At 46.1% G+C, this 17,169-nt stretch overlaps 1 protein-coding gene across 1 annotated transcript in view; it reads right to left on the reverse strand.

Annotated features, from left to right (window-relative positions):
* Tln2 (talin 2) overlaps positions 1 to 17,169 on the reverse strand; it is a 256,404-nt gene that overhangs the window by 27,120 nt on the left and 212,115 nt on the right. The window contains exons 44-50 of the mRNA XM_090358263.1: positions 16,870 to 16,989; positions 13,346 to 13,492; positions 10,047 to 10,213; positions 8,461 to 8,644; positions 5,680 to 5,805; positions 5,217 to 5,333; positions 2,279 to 2,464 (exon numbers count right to left, since the gene is read on the reverse strand). Coding sequence (XP_090214389.1) covers positions 2,279 to 2,464; positions 5,217 to 5,333; positions 5,680 to 5,805; positions 8,461 to 8,644; positions 10,047 to 10,213; positions 13,346 to 13,492; positions 16,870 to 16,989 — 1,047 coding nt within the window. The remainder of the gene's footprint in view (positions 1 to 2,278; positions 2,465 to 5,216; positions 5,334 to 5,679; positions 5,806 to 8,460; positions 8,645 to 10,046; positions 10,214 to 13,345; positions 13,493 to 16,869; positions 16,990 to 17,169) is intronic.

The following is a 17,169-nucleotide window of genomic DNA, read 5'->3' on the forward strand; positions in this document are numbered from 1 at the left end:
TGTCATACGATTTGGCCCACTAATTCCACTCTGGGAGATTTGCCTAAGGAAATAATTTCCAAAGCATAGAAAAACCATTTATGTGCCCAAAGATGTTTATTACAGTAAAGTTCATGAAGAAAAAAACTCCCACAGATCACGTACATCTCTCCTAATGGGGGGTGGGGGTGGAGAGAATATTTGCCATGAGTCATCTATAGTCATTGAGGTCAATGATAAGGATTCACAGTAACCCCAGAAGCAGCCAGATTCCCATCAATCATGACACCAGACTTCAAACAACATCTAACATAAACATTAGCGAACTAGACAAGAATACACAAGAGGATTCACCAGGGGACTGGATGAGCCCAAGGCATTAGTGTAATTCTCCTGTTCTGATTAGATGACCCAATGTGGAATTCACTGCAACTCTGGTTGCCCGATCCCCACTCAGCCCCAAGGGATGAGCTCCAGTAGGTCAATGTGGCCCTATGCTATGCCTGAGACTTGCTTTTTTTTTTTTTTTTTTTTTTTTTTTTTTTGTCATGGGGCTTTGACTCTGGGCCTGGGTGCTGTCTCTGAGCTCTTCAGTTCAAGGCTACCACCCTACTCCTTGAGCCATTGAGCTACTTCCGGTTTTCTAGTGGTTAATTAGAGGTAAGTTTCTAGTGGTTGATTAGAGACTCCTATTCTTTAGTGCCTAGGATGGCTTTGAACTGAGATCCTCAGATCTCAAGCCTCCTGAGCAGCTAGGCTTAGGTATGAGCCACAATACATAGCTGACTCTCTTCTTGATGTGCCATTTAACAGCCTAGTTTTCTGTATATGGGTCATTGTGCTTTTTTGTTTGTTTGTTTTCTGCAGAGTATCCCCTGAGGGATGCAAGGCACCAAAGGTTGTTCACAAGGTTGCTAAATAGTTCCTAAGTTAGTATGTATCTCAGAACTCAGTAGTGACTACTTATTGTCAAGTCTGATTTTGATGGGTGACTTGAACATACAAGCTTCAGAGCCCTAGATAGCCTGACCCAGTGGTAGCTAAAGCTGGACAAACAGCACCAACATTTCTACTTGATTTCCAACTCTGGAAGCAGAAGACTGTAAGATAGACTTCTAAATTGGAGCCGAGCTCAACTTCTGCCTTGATCATATTTTCCAGTTCATGCCTGTACCACAGGGACAAAGGTACCGTCAATCAACCATCAACCATAGCAACTTGGAGCATCTTTGAGAATCATGGCAGGGAGGCAAGAACCCAGTTGCACCATCTGACAATATTTGCTCAACTCACATGGGCTCAAATAACAGACTCTATTTCACCCACCCTCTCATGTTCTTCCTCTCATGCTCTGCCATCTATAATACTCAGGGGCCTCTCATGGCCAGGGCTCCTTCCACATGTATTCCCTCAGCCAATTGTCTCTGCCTTTAACCATATACCTCCAAATCATCTGAACTCTTCTGAGGAATCCCTAAGAAGTTCATCAGAGATGACTGTGGCATCCCCCTAAGACATTCTTCATCACAAAGAATGTTACTCCCTACGATCCCTGCTATGAGAGCTAGTTTTCAGCTTCTGTGGTTTCTTCCTCCATACATGTCCATGGGAGTCGAGGTATATCATTATCTATTAATTGCCAAATAGAAGCTGATGCCCTCAGGTCAAAGCTGCCCCTAAGAAGGGTAAAAGTATGGGGCAGGGAGGCTCACTGTGGTGGCTTATGTGAGTGTGAGGACTCTTATGGCTCAATTTCTTTTTTTTTTTTAGTTTTCTGTAGGCCTTTTGTTGTTGGTGGTGATCATGGGTCTTGAACTCAGGGCCTGGGCCCTATCCCTGAGCTCTTTTGCTCTAGGCTAGTACTCTACCACTTTCAGCCACAGTGCCACTTCTGGTTTTCTGGTAGTTAATTGAAGATAATGGCCTTTCCTGCCTGGGTTGGTTTTGAACTATGATCCTCAGACCTTAGCTTCCTGAATAGTTAGGATTACAGGTGTGAGACACTCACACCAGCTGGTTCAATTTCTTAAAAAACCTTAAAGGATTTTAGATCTCAGGTCTCTACTGCTCTTTCCCTAAGCACTAGCTTAGGGCAGCTGTTCTAGTACCCAGGGATTTGGAGAACTTCTTTAAGATGCCCAGCATAGAGAGTGAAAGGTGGGAACATTCAGCGGTATTCCTCTAACTCATATTCCTCCTAACTCACAGTGATGGCAACACCTCTCCCAACACAAAATGCCTGACCCTTTTCATCTCCCAGGAAAAGAGCCCAGAGTAAAACAGTGCTGAGGCCACTTACCTTGCAAGCTGTCAACATATCTGACACAGCCTTCCGGCTCAGATTGGCTGTAGCAATCACATCTTCCTGTCTACATGAATTCCCAGCTGCCACGGCTTTAGCTGTTGCCATGGTGATGCCTTTCGTCATCCTGATGGATTCTTCAGGTGATGACATCTTTTCAGGTACCTCTTTTGATTGGAATACCTGTAAGTCAGAAACAGAAAGGGTTAAAAAAAAAGTTAAAAAGGAAAGAACAAAAATAACTTGTTCTTCTCCAACCATGCTATACTGCTATATCAGCTCAAGGCTGGCGTTCTACCACTTTGGGCCACAGCATTATTTCCTGGATGCCCTTTTATGAGTTAGGAGAAATTAAGCATCAGATCTTGCCATCCACCTTACAAATAAATATAAGTACATAATGGCATAGAGGTGTTTGAGTCAAACACTGAATTCCACAATCAATGAACTATGCTAAATCAAAATCCCACTTTACAGTTTCAGCTGTCAGTCAAGGCAAGCTGTTTTTACTCCAGACTTGTCTATTTGGTGTCTTGGTGGCAGTTTGCACATGTGTCTGTCCTTACATAAGAGGACCCCTGGCCCATTTTCAATACTTGGCTACCCCATTTCAATATGGGAGATTTCCCTGAGGCAGAATGCGGGGGTGGGCACACAACATATGCCAACCAATGTCCAAGATTATCACCACCTACCAACAGGTGGTTGCAACTAGAAAGGCCAGGACCACAAACTCTGCGTCCCCAAGGTGGAATGGAGGCCGTGGGGCCATATGATTGTGGCACTCATGGCACATGCTCCTCAGAAACACATCTGGGTAAGTTGTAAATCACACTGTCTTCAATTCATTCAGTGTCTACAATTTTCCAGAACTCTGATCATCTCTTCCATTACTACCAAGAGGCCATCCACATCTGTGGCTAGATTTTAGGTGGGAAATGTCCAATCCAGGCAGCTAGGCTGGTGTCAGGCAATAGGGTTTCAGGACACTATCTGTTTTTTGAGTTACTCCTGTATTTTTCAGTTTCTTCTTTAAGATGTGAACTAAGTGAAGTAAGCCAGACTCAAAGGAACTTAGGCTCAATGGTTTCCCTCATTTGTCATAATCAGTAGAAACCTTGGGCTCTCCTAGCAGAGATTTGCAATAGAGCAAAACCTTGATACAAAAGGCCATATAATAGGATGCTAAATGAAAGGATCTCTAGGATATAGAAACATAAGCCATATAATGAATGATTGTTGTTCTTAAGGTACTATGTTAGCTCTCATCTCTTTTGCTGTCCCTTGGTTATCTCATATTGTTACAGTATCTCACTTTGTTACCTGATATATCGGATATATTTGTATTTGGTTATTTGAAATTGGATAGGGAACGGGGGAAAACAAGATGAGGGGTGGGGGTGGGGGGGAGGGAAACGGGGCCAAGACATGTGAAAGGGTATCAATGTATGGGAATTAATGCACCATCTATCTGGCAAATATCATGTAACCCTTCTATTAATTACAATAAAAAATATATGAAAAAAAAAGATGTGAACTAAGCAGTGAGGCACAATGGCTCATACCTATCATCCTAGCTACTAGGGAGGCACTGATCAGGAAGATCATGGTTCCAGTCTAGGCTGGCCAAAAAGTTAGACTTTGCCAGGTACCAGTGGCTCATGCTTATAATTCTACCTATTCTGGAGGCTGAGTTCTGAGGATCATAGTTCAAAGCCAGCTTGGGAAGAAAAGTTCAATTAAATCTCCAATAAAATACAAAAAGCAGGAAGTAGATCTGTGTCTCAAGTGGTAGAGCACTAGTCTTGAGCACAAACGCTCAGGGATAGCACTCAGACATAGAGTTCAAGCCCCAGACTGAGAGAAAAAAAAAGTTAGACTTTTATCAGGTGTGGTAGCTCAGGCCTGTAATCCTAGCTACTCAGGAGGTTGAGATCTAAGGACTGCAGTTCAAAGCCAGGCCGGTCACAAAAAAAGTCTGTGAGACTCTTATCTCCAATTAATCATCAGAAAATTGGAAGTGGTGCTGTGGCTTAAGGCATAGGGAGCTGAAGAGCTCAGGGACAGTACCCAGGCCCAGATTTCAAGTCCCACGACTGACTGAAAAAAAAGTTAGACTTCCATCTCAACCAGTAAAAAGCTTGGCATCGTGGTATGTCTCTGTCATCCCAGTTACACAGGAAGCATAAAAGATTGTGGTCCAGGTTGACCCTATGCAAAAAAGCAAGAACATATCCAAAAAACAAAGCAAAGGGGACTGGAGGTGTGATCCAAGTGGTAGAGTGCCTTTGAGTGCCCTTGAGATCAACTCCAGTATATAAAAAAAAATCCAGGTATCAGTGCCTATAATCCTAGCTACTCAGGAGGGTGAGATCTGAGGACTGTGGTTTGAAGCCAGCCTGGTCAGGAAAGTCTATGACACTCTTATCTTCAATTAAAATATTCAGAAAAAGCCAGAAGTGGTGCTATGGCTCAAGTGGTAGAGTTCTAACCTCCAGCAGATAGAGGCTCAGGGAATAGTACCCAGGCCTTGAGTTCAAGCACCAGGACTGGAAAAAAAAAAAAAGGCAAAATAAGCATACCAAGCAAGGCTGAAATCATTAAAGCCAGAACAAAAGATGTCAAACTATCACCAATACTCAATGGAATCACTCACAATCACTCACTTCTAATGCTTCCCCTTCAGGTCACCTTCACAGGTGACCCCTCTAAAAGTACAGCACCGGTAGCCACAAAGGCAGATTCCCCAGTCCTCCTACCCCCACCACCCCCGACAAAATAAAGGCACTTATGATTGGTCCTCCTATTTCAAAGAAATCTCAACAAAAAGCACTGGTCCTTAATTTTTTTTTTTTCTGAATTAACAATCTCATGTAAGTGCTGCTTAGTCAGCTGTTAGATGCTATCACTGATGGAGGTAACTTTGGCTCCTTACCGTGAGCTCCTGTTTTATGTATTCGATGGTGGCCTCGAGTGCCCTTGTGCCCCTGGTGGCCTCATCCTCCACGGCCTTCACAGTCTTGAGGAGGGAGGTAACATTGGTCACCATCACCTGCATAGGAAGAGAACAAGCAGAGAGCTCATGGTCTGAGGTCGAGTCTCTTCCAAACGAATAGCATTCAGTGGTGTGGAGAATGTCAGGCTTACAGTCTATACAACGACTATAAAGTCATCTGCTTTATGACAGGAAAGACATACATGCTCTTTATCAGCTGCCTGTATGGATAATTTTGTATGGTTCACAAATGATGTTATAAATACCCAAGTGTTTCTTGGCAGCACAAGGGTTGCCTATGCTGGCCAGAGACTTTTCTTTCCTTCAGAGGAGAAAGAAGCTCACCTCCCAAATGGTGATTACACCTCCCACAAGCTCAGCTCTGGCTAGAGCCCTTCTCTACCTTGGCAGCCCCTTTGAGCTGGTACATGGACGGGTGGTCTGCTGGCTTGCTGGCAGCTCCCTTGGTAGCACCAATGAGATCGGAAAGGGCCTTGGCTACATCTTTGATAGCATTGATCAACACCACCTGGAAAGAGCAGATGCCGAAAAGTTACCTGCAGACCAATCCCCTCCCTACAGACAGATGATGCTGGGGAAAAGACAAAGGCAGGGCTGTGCATTCATAGCTCTACAGACTACTTCATAGCAGTCTAGGAAGCCACCCATGGAGATCTTGAGGCACAAATATGTAGTTAAAGAATCCCTACCCCATCTGCCCGAGGCTGATGTTAAACCAGAATGGAAAACTCTGTTCTACACATAAGCCTAAATCTGGGTTCTGTGCTTATGCTTGTAATCTCAGGGAGGTATAGTTAGGAGGAACACAGAAGCTGAAACTAAGAGCTAATTTAAAAAATAATCCAAAGCAAAAAGAGCTAGCGGTATAGCCCAAATGCAGCGAACTTGCCTAACAAGAGTTATGTCCAGAGTTTAAACTCCAGTACTACTGAAACAAAACAAAAAACAAACCCCAAACTAAACAACCCCCCACCAAATTCACACAAACACAAAAAACCATACAAGTTGCTTTTGACAGGATGAAGGCAGCCAGACACCTGACAAGGTACCATGACTCACTTCAAAATGGTACCCACACAGAGACTCACTCCTAACCTCATAACCAGGCCTGTCTTCCTAGCTTTCATTTTTTTCCCTGGGAATCACTGCCTCTGCCATTCAATATGCTACTTGCTTTCTTCCTTTACTGGTAATCTCAATCCTGACTCTCCATCATTCAGTTCTCAGCTCAAATACTATCTACAGAGACTTTTGCCAACCACTTAAAGCTAGTCTTCCCCTTCTAACCTCAACATCAAATGGGAGGGCCTTACTTTATCTCCAGCACTCAAAACCACTTGTATGTGGTTTGCATTTTCCCTGCAGTCTCCAAGGGGTTCAAACATGACCTCTCCTACTCAGAACAGGGCCCTGCATGGAGTAGACCCTACTCAATAAATCTCAGGGAGTGAATGAAGGCTTTATGCAATGGGAATATGTCAGTCACAGAAGGGCAATCCACTTATAGTATCTAGGACAGTGAGACATTGAAGCATAGCACTAAGTTGGTGGTTAGAGGCAGGGGAGGGGAAATAGGGAGTTTCCGATTAAGGATCATCAAGAGTCAGTGAAGCAAGATGAAATAGGATCTAGAGATTTACTATGCATCTCAACCAGTGGCTGGACAAGTTGGCATGTGCCTGTGATCCCAGCTATAAGGAAACCACAGTGTCTTGACATGGTGGTACACAGTGCTTATCCCAGCTACACAGGAAGCACAAATGACAGGGCATGGAGGCTTATGCCAGCCACAAATAGGAGGATCACAGTCCAGGCCCACCTGGGCATAAATGAGATTCTCTAGCAAACAGGGACTTGGAGTTGTGATTCCAATGGTAAAGTGACTGTGTAGCAAATACAAGGCTCTGGGTTCTATCAAAAATGAATGCATGAATTAAATAATAAAAGTAGGGGAAGAGGTTTCAAGAAAAGTTAAGGTCACTAATGGTGACATGGCTCATTTTATGATTCTACTTTTTACACCTGACATGTTATTACAATTTTTTTTCCTCAAAAGGGAAGGAAAATAGAAAAGTAAAAAAGATCCTGCAGCAATTTGATACATTTCTCTGTGCCAAGCTGGTCAGGTGGGGAGAGAATGCTTGTATAGTTTACTTCCAAATCTATGGAAGATGGCAGGAAGGAGAAGGGGAGGCCCAGTGTGTATTTATGTGTTGGGGGAGGCAGGAGGTGTTCAACAGAACAGACATACTGGACCTTAGCTCCTAGGGTTTCCTTCTAGTCTTGTTCAAAATATTGTGGCTTGCTGACTATGGGATGGACTAAGGGGCTGGGCCATTGAGAATGGGCAGTATCTATCTATGGATGACCTTTGTGGCTGATAGTTCAGTGAAGAGGAATAAACTGTAGTGACAGTCCTTGATGGGCCTAGGATATGGGAGGGGTAGAAGAAGAGGGAGTACCAAAGACAGACCAGGTAGGTGATTAAAATGACACCCCTACCTCCCACCCAGAACTCCCAGAACCACAGAGCACCTTCCTGCCCTTCTATTTCCTCCCTGCCATTCTAAGTGATAGATAGATGGCTGTATCTCTGAATGAGGGCCAACTGCAGCAGATATCTCTGTGTTCTCTCTAGTTGCTGTCACCAGTGGCTGGTTTCTAGGTTTTCTTCTGATGTCTCTTAGTATCTCTGATATTTCCTTGGCTCACCCTCACAATCTGTGGCTTTCATTCTGCCAACCACTCCTTCATTACCTAGGATTTTCTCCTTTGTGCAGTCCAGAGGGCAAGGCTCTGTCAGAAGCCCCTGGTTACCGTACCTGAGCCCACTCACTAGCTCTACCTGCATGGATTTCCGGCATCTCCCCTTCAACAAGACCCAGTTTATCTTCTCTCTGCTCAGGCTAGGCTCTTACTCCAGAGTACTCCCTCTAGGTTTCTGGAACTTCCATTCACCCCAGTCTGACTGTGAGGCCATCTTTGCTCCTCCCTCTCTTTTATGTCAAATCCATAGGTTTATCTCCATCTCCCCAACCACCATCACCACCCAAGCCTCTTCTCTCTTTCTTGGATAACTGCTTCCCACAGACACAGTCTCCTGCCCACTGTTTCCTCAGTAGCTCCTATATGCCTGAGCCCACTATGGAGGCCTCATCCTTACCTGGGTCTCGGGGTCATTAGAGCCCAGGCTGGCTGCTCCCAGCTTGACTACCTCAGCGAGATGGGTAATGGTGGCTGCTGAAGATTGGGCCGCCTGGGCCAGCTTGTCTGGAGTGGATGCTGCCCCTGACACAAGCAGTTTTGTGTCTTCTACCAAGGCCTTAGCTGTCTTCAGAATGTTCTCTCTGAGGAAGGGAGGGAGGGCCGAGGAGAAGGGGAGAAACAAAGGCTCAAAATTGCTTACTTGGAGTTAGGAAGGAAGGAAATCCCTCATGGGGGACTTGGAGTGGTGTGTTCCATCTCCTTGACGCGGGGGATGGAGGCGAAGTTGGGGAGAGAAGGAAGCCACTAGTACGCAGAGTCAGTGGAACATAAAACTCCAAGGAAGGGCTCAGGCCTTTGGGTCTGGCTTCTGTCCCTACCCCTGCCCAGCCTCTTTTCAGTAGCTCACACTCTCCCTTCAGAAACTCCATAGCCACAGCCTGCTGCCAGGATGTATGGGTTGGGTCGTTTTTGTCTAGGAATTAGAGCCCAAAGGCCCAGGCTCTAGGTAGGAGGACAGAGCACAGGCAATTTCCTCTTTAGCTCTGGCCTTTTGGTTAAAAAGAGAGGGCGGGGCGGGAGTTTGGCCTAGTGGTAGAGTACTTGCCTAGCATGCACGAAGACCTGGGTTCAATTCCTTGGTACCACACACATAGAAAAAAGCTGGAAGTGGTGCTGAGGCTCAAGTGGTAGAGCTCTAGCCTTGAGAAAGTCCAAGGACAGTGCTCAGGTCCTGAGCTCAAGCCCAGGACTGGAAAAAAAAAAAAAAAAAGAAAAAAGAGAGGGCCGGGAGTTTGGCTTGGTGGTAGAGTGCTTGTCTAGCATGCATAAAGACCTGGCTTCAATTCCTTCATACCACATACACAGGAAAAAGCCAGAGTGGTACTGTGGCTCAAGTGGTAGAGCCCTAGCATTGAGGAAAGCCCTAGGACAGGGCTTAGGCCCTGAGTTCAAGAGGGAGGGGGGGGGAGGAGAGAGAGAGAGAGAGAGAGAGAGAGAGAGAGAGAGAGAGAGAGAGAGAGAGAGAGACAGAGAGAGAGAGAGAGAGACACACACACACACAGACAGAGAGAGACAGAGAGAGACAGAGAAAGGAAGAAACAGGATGGATACCTGGTGAAGATTTGGGGGATGGGGCGGTGGGGGGTGGGGTTGGGGGAATGTCTCTAGCAGTCAACCAGAGCTTCCAAGAATTTTCAGCCCAGGCCTGGGAAAAGCAGCCAACTTTGAGCCCTGTTTCCCAGGACATGGTAACTGCTACATGTGCCTGCCCTGCTGTTTCCCGTCCTGCCAGATTGATGGGTGGTCAGAGGAGCAGCAACCTGGCCAGCAGAGATCAAAAGATGGTCTTCTGCTGGGGCAGGCTGGATATAGGACTGCCAGAGGCCAGAGGCCAAGTTCACACACAGCCTTGTTTGTAGCTGGGCAAGGGGGATTGTTCTCAAGTTCACTTGAACCTCTTGTAGAGATCACAGTGGATACCCATACAGCTTGAACTATGTAGGTGATGAGTTTTAGGGCAGGTCAGCCTGACCCTCTGTGTACCTATGATCTGCAAAAGTCTCGTTGTTCTCTGCATTCAGTGTCCCTGCGGTGGCAAACATGATGGTGGTGTCCAGGTCGGCAATGATCCCAGACACGGCAGTAGCGGCTGTGATGCATGCTTGGGTCCCCTTGTTCCCAGCGTGGAGAGCTGACAGCACCAAGGACACCTGCGAGGAGAAAGGGAACATTTATGTGAGCCAGAAACCGGAGAGAATGTGATCCACAAGTAGGCCACCTGTGAAAGCACTAACAGTTCTCTTCTGAGAGTGGATGACACTTAGAGGGTCAATCCTACAGGCTCAGAGCCAATAAGAGCCTGGGTAGGAATACCAGCCCTGCCATTCTTTTTTTTTTTTTTTTTTTGCCAGTCCTGGGGCTTGTACTCAGAGCCTACACATTGTTCTTGGGCTTTCTCAAGGCTAGCTCTCTGCCACTTGAGCCACAGAACCACTTCTGACTTTTTTCTGTGTATGTGGTACCGAGGAATTGAACTCCCATCTTCCTGCATGCTAGGCAAGCACTCTACTGCTAGGCCAAACTCCTGGCTTCCCAGCCTCACCATTTATATAGGCCATATGAACTCGGACAAATGACTTCATCTCTCTGGGACCCAGTTTTCTCATCTGTAAAGTGGGGCTGTTACTTCTTCCTTCCAGGGTCGTTGGGTGAATCAAGGAGGAAAATGAAACCTGTGTATAGCATAGGAGCCCCACTGCTAAAGCAGCATGCACTGAGTTTGCTATCCTGTTGCTGAAACCATAGGAGGGAGTAAGGATTAGGCTCCTACCAAGTCTCTGGTCTCTCTAGGTAAGTGTTTGGAAGGAACTCCATCACCCCATCACCTGGCCATCTCATGATGGAAATCTTCTGGCGTGGACTCCACCCACTAGTTGGGAGTCCAGAGGTGACCTTCATATGCAACATGTCTCTCCTGCAGACTATTAGCCACTACCAAGCAGTAAAGCAGTGACCTGAGGGACCTTTCATATCAGAAACTCCAGCTGTTTGCTCCCACCACACAGCCCTTTCCAACACACCTTCTCTGTTCCCAGAGACACACTGTAATACCCAAACCCAACCATCCCACATGGCTGTCTATAGTCCAACTACCTCTCACCACATCTGCCAGCTACTTATGTGCCTAAGCACACTGCCTCCTTACTTAGGGCCCTCATTGTGCCTGTAGGATCCTTCACCCCGTTTTCCCACCTCTTCCCCAATCATAGACACATTCATTCTGCAGGATGTGGGTCTAGGTCCCATGTCCCAGGGAAGAGCTCTGCCACTGAGGTTTCCAGCCTGTTCTTGCTCTCGGTTTAAATAGCCTCTCACAGGTCTGTGGCTCTTTGAAGTCTGGAGCCCCAGCTCACCTGTGTGCGCACACCTACCATAATTGGCTGGCCCAAGGTTCACTCTGCCAATGCTTTAAACAAACTTCTTGAAGCATGATAGCCAGTGTCAGGGAGGCATTGCATAATGAAGCGAGGTACAGGGTAAGGGACGCTCTCTCCTCTGTAATGCTTGGGTCTCAGTACAGGTTGTGGATGCAGAAACCATTTCCAGAGCACTTTCTGTATTCTAAGGTCAACCCCTACCCCTTTTCTCTTCCCCATTTGCTTGACCAGTGGGTCCCATCAGGAAAAAGCATATCAGACCTGGCATAGAATTGGCCTGAGAAGGAAGTCCATGGTTTTCAGAAAGAGCTCTGAGGATGGATAACAAAGGCCAAGACAAGTGTTTGGATGTCATAGTTATGTGTGACAGGTATTCTCAGACAGGATGAAAGGAGAAGTGTTCAGACAGTGTCCCATTCATTGCCAAAGGTGCTGATGGCCACCCACTATCTTTTATAGGTCTTGGCTTCTGACTGGTCCTGGCACTCATGGTTGGGGCCAGGGCATGAAGCAAGCACTAGCCAAAAGGCCATGTGCTAACAGCTGGCTACTACCTCAGGTGTCCTCCACATCAGAGATCCTCTGTTGAGAGGCAGAGGTCAATTGAGAAAGACATACATCCTGGACCTCTCCCCATTCCCCACACACCTGCTGTAAGCTCTTCTCTGGGCTACTGGGAAAGAGCCATTTTGACAATAGAGAAGAGCTTTGAAGATTGGAGAATGCCTTCCTTGAGTTAAGAGATTTATCTCCTCCTTCTGTGACACCCAGAGAGGCTGGACAGACTTGAGAGCTGTGGAGATGGCCGGACTGAGGCTCTGTCTTGATGGACTGCTGATGGAGCATTTGCTGTAGTTAAAGTTCCCAGTAAGGAAGCCCTACTTCCCCTGCCAGCCCTCCAGTCTTGTCATCGAGTTTCTAAACAGGATAGAGCTCTGTGTGTGCCGAAGCAAAGGAAAGGGTGAAGGAAACGCCACCAAAGCCCAGATATTTTGGCTTGCAAAAAGAACTGCCCTGAGAAATGACTCATGTGGCAGGAGAGAAAGAAGCTACCAATGCCCTCCTAAGTACCCACATGGTGCTAAACATTTTTATGCACATCACCTCACTTAACCTCCAGAATTCTTTTTTTTTGTCAGTCCTGGGGCTTGAACTCAGAGCCTAGGTGTTGGCCCTGAGGTCTTTCTGCTCTACTGCTTTGAGCCATGGCACCACTTCTGGTTTTCTGGTGGTTAACTGGAGATAAAAGTCTCATGAACTTTTCTGCCTGGATTGGCTTTGACCTGTGATCCTCCAATTTCAACCTCCTGCGTAGGTAGGATTACAGGCATGAACTACCAGTGCCTGGTTAACCTCTAGAATTCTATAGGGCATAGATTGGAAGTTCGTGTTCTCACTTTACAAATGAAATTAAGGCTTAGAAAGGTAAAGTAACTTAGCTGAGATTCTATAAACAGCCGATCCTAGGTAAGGTCATACACTCCACAAAGGAGCCACATGACTGCCTCAAGTCACTTAATGATCCATCACCTCCACTGTCTTAGGCAACACAGTGACAGTCATTATGACTCAGCCTTTAGCCCACTGAGTCCCCTACAGGGCCTTTGGAAAGGAAGCTCAGGGCTACAGGGTGGAGTTCCAGCATTAGAGTGCCTCTTGATCGGCTCCTGACTCTGATACCAACTTTGATAGGGTCTTCTGTCTACAGAAGAGCACTTCCAGAAGGCCAAGCATCAGGACTAACTTTCCTGGGAGAGTCCTTCCCATGGGTTCTCACTTAGCTCCCTGATGTCCCCTTCCCCTGGGGTGGGGAGGTATGGGTAGAAGGGAAGACAGGACCTTTTGTTCTTCATCATGGCAGGTCACCAGGACATCGCAATAACAACCACACCGGCTCTTCCTTACCTTTTCTGTGACAGCACGGGCACACTCGATCAGCTCCCTCTTGGTGTAGCTGTCGGTGGGGCACACCTGGAGGGCCCCCGCCTTCTGCACCAAGAAGATACAGCCGTGGCCCAGGTCCTGCACACGTGTACGAATCTGGAAGCCGATCTGCAGAGGCGAGCCCAGGAGGGGAAGGGAGTGTGATGGGGGACCCTTGCCACCCAAGCCTAGCCTATGTGGAAAATTTCTCCTGCATCCTACAGGAGCCTAGCTAGGAAAATTCCACTCCTGTTAGGAGTCTGTGTCTGGTGAAGTATGGGATTTGGTCGCATTAGCTTCCCCTTTTAGAGGCTAAACAGGTTTGCAGTTCATCAGGCTAGCATTATGTTTTCCTGATTCCTGTCACCTATCCCAAGCCTTGGGATAGAAATGTGAATTAGCACAGTTCTGTGGGAGAGTTCTATTAGTCATTCAACAAGCAGTTCCCAAGCTCCTACAAGAGTATCAATGGCTCTTGCATGCATTTTGTTTATTCCTCACAACAGCCCTGCAGGGGAATCTGAAGTTTGAAAGATAGCTTTGGATTAAGTATATATAAAGGGGTTTGTTTTTTCCCCTCCTGTTCAGACTTGATATGTTTGCCAACTAGATTACCCTTTTTGCAGCTGTGCTATGTGGGGACAGTATCTGTTTGTCAGCCAGGTTTGAGATCTCTATAAAAATGGTACATTGGGTGTTGGAGGTATGGCTTAGTAGTAAAGTGCTCTCCTAGCAAGTGTGAGGCCCTCTGTTTTTGTAAGAGGAAACTAGTCTTGCAAAGCTGCCAGATTTTTACTTTTTTTTTTTTCCTGGAGAAGTTTTTACAGTGGCGTTAAGCAAGTGTTGAATTTTCTGTGGAAAAATAAGCAGAAAAAGCTCCTGCCTGACATTCCAGGCAGAGAGCTAACTTTTCTCCACAATTGTGGAAAAGACCAAATTGCTGACTTGGCACAGTAGGTTGCAGGGCTGCTTCTACTGGCTTACCCTGGGATGTAAATATTTTCACATATTGGGATGAGGGGTCCTGTTGGGTAGACAAATAATTCCCTAATCTTGGAATAAAAAGAAAGGAAAAAAAAAAAGCTGACACTGCTTTAGAGACCTCTTAACCTTCTCAGTTTTCCCTCCAAAAATCCGTTTGGCAGATATATAAAAGGATTTTTCTTCCTAAGCCACTGGTAATATTATATTCTCTCTGCTCCCTTCTTGCTCCAAGTTACACTCTTCTTGTGTATGGAAAGTAAAAAATGTAGCCAAAGATGTAATGGGAAAAGCCTAACGAAATCACCACAGCTATACTACAAGGCCAATAGCTAAAGGAAGCTGTCACTTTTAGCAATGCATCTTCTTTCTTGGCTGTTTACAAGAGTTTATGGTTTACAATGCATGAGGAAAATCTGCCCCTTTCGCACAGAGTAGGTAGCAACTCTGAGGTAGAAAGAGCCTGCTGATAACCCAGGACAGATGAGGGTAAGCTTTACTTTGAAAGGTTTCTGCAGGCAGGGAGGGCAGGCTCCAGACAGCCTTTGCAATCACAGTCTGTCTGTAAAGCCCTCTCTTCAAAGTCAAACACTTTTCTGCTTCATCCTACCCAACTTTTCCTTACTGTAACATCAGTTCCTTTGGATTTATTTAGGAAATCCAAAATTACATGCCAATCAGATGAATTCTATGTCTATATAAATGAAGTGTCTAGAATTAGTCTAGTCTTATTAAAACAGGGAGTGGATTTTAAAAATAAGACAGAAAAATAGATGGGCCTGTGGAAGAAGAACAACTCAGCCAGCTGTTCTGCCTCTCTCTTGGTAGTGATTTAATGAACTCATTATAAACAGAACTATTCACACTGCATTGTTAGGAACTTGAGGAATCTCATGCTTGATATATGTATGCAAGAACATACATATGATGCTTCTATTCACATGCACTGTTAAGGTCACACGTTAGAAAGTGCCTTGGGTCTTCATTTCCACAGTATGTCTGGGAGTCTCGGTTAACACATAAGCAGGATTACTAAAGTTACCCAGAGGTAGTGATGGGCAGCCATTTCAAGAAGAAGAGCCTTGTTACAGCCTTCTGCCTTGACAGCCCTTTCCTGTCTCCAACAGGATGTGTGTTCAATACACAGCCTTCAGTAACTGGACATGGTGGCATGTACCTGTCAACCTAATGTAAATAAGAATATTGTGGTCCAGGCCAGCTTGGGCAAAAAGTGAGGTTGAACATAAAAAAATAACCAGAACAAACAACTGAAAACGATGTGCCAGGGTGCATGGTTCAAGTGACAGGACACCTGTCTAGCCAGGCCCTAAACTTATGGCCCTAAGTTTAAGACTCAGTACCACAGGTGGTTAAAAACATAGATAGCATGTAGAACTTCCCTCTTTCAGCTATCTATGTCTTTCCCAGTGTAGATGCCACCCACTCTGTCATTCTGTACATCCAACTGAGCTTTTATTGGGGTGGGGGTGGGGGTTGCTCACAGGGCTTGAACTCAGTGTGTGCTGACCCTGAGACTTTGTGCTCAAAGCTAGAGCTTTACCACTTTTTGAGCCACAGATCTACTTCCAGTTTTGTGATGGTTAGAGATGAGAGTCTCACACTTTCTAGTCCAGGCTGGCTTCTAACCATGATCCTTAGATCTCAGCCTCCTGAGTAGCTAGGATTACAGGCATGAGCCACAGGCACCTGGTTCAGACTGAGCTTTTTCTAGAAAAAGTTTTTTTTTTCCCCCTTCTAAGGAACCACGTAGTTTCTCAGGGCCTCTGCCCCTTCTGAGTGTCCATACCAAATAACACAGGTGTTATGAGGCCTTCTGAAGTCTCTCTTGCTATATCTTCCTGAGGACTGCTCTATTTCTCAGAATTACTAGAGACAATGGCTTTGAAAAAGTGGCCTTGGAACCAGACATTTTTCCATGTGAAGACCTGATGGATGCAGACCTGTTGAAGCTACATCTTTTCTGGCTCCTATGGAAACTGGGGGAGGCATGTGGGCACTGAAGGATCTAAGCTGGTTCCCATAAAGCCATCATGAATCTCCAGGTCAGGCTTTGTATCATGAAAGCAGGCTCTTCTCAAGAAAGGGGCAGTGAAACCCCAAATCGAACTATTCTAACATTCTAGCGAGCCATAGAAAAAGATAAGCATGACATAAGATGATGTGCTGGGTGGAAATGGTATAAAGATGGTGACTCTGGTTCTGGGTATGGGTATGCTGAAGTGCAATGGACTGGTGGATAGGGAGGCCTGTCTTTGTAAACAGTCCTTTGTCTCCCAGATCTACTCCCTCCCCACAAACCGACTCACCCAGAAAGATGTTACACACAGCCTGAGACTAGTAGTGTGGACCTGGGGAAAGATCTATATAGCCATGGGAATGAAGGTACTGGGTTGGGGTCTTCTTGGAGTGGATCTATGCTATAGAAAACCCCACTTCCTACCCCCAGGGCTGGGAGTGGTGCTACTGGGTTTGCTTCTTAAAATAGGGGCATTCAGGTGGCAGACCTCCTCTGGTTCGGCCGTGGCTGCTGCCATCTGGCCCTGGAGAGCCAGGTGCCCATAGTCATTGGTCATTTGTGAAGCCAGTCCTCCCAGCTCCTCCGGGTTAGTAACCGACTTAGTCATCTGGAAAAAGAAAACAAGCAAGACACACACACACACACACACACACACACACACACACACACACACACAAAGAAAAGCATGAGAACTGTGTGTTAATACCACTGGAAGCCAAAGGGTACCATTCATTTCCAAGCCCCAGTGGGTGAAGGCCATGATTTACATTTAGGGCTGGATACTGGG

Source organism: Megascapheus bottae, chromosome 25, assembly GCF_031878675.1.
Source record: "Megascapheus bottae isolate mThoBot1 chromosome 25, mThoBot2.hap1, whole genome shotgun sequence".
Lineage (NCBI taxonomy): Eukaryota > Metazoa > Chordata > Mammalia > Rodentia > Geomyidae > Megascapheus > Megascapheus bottae.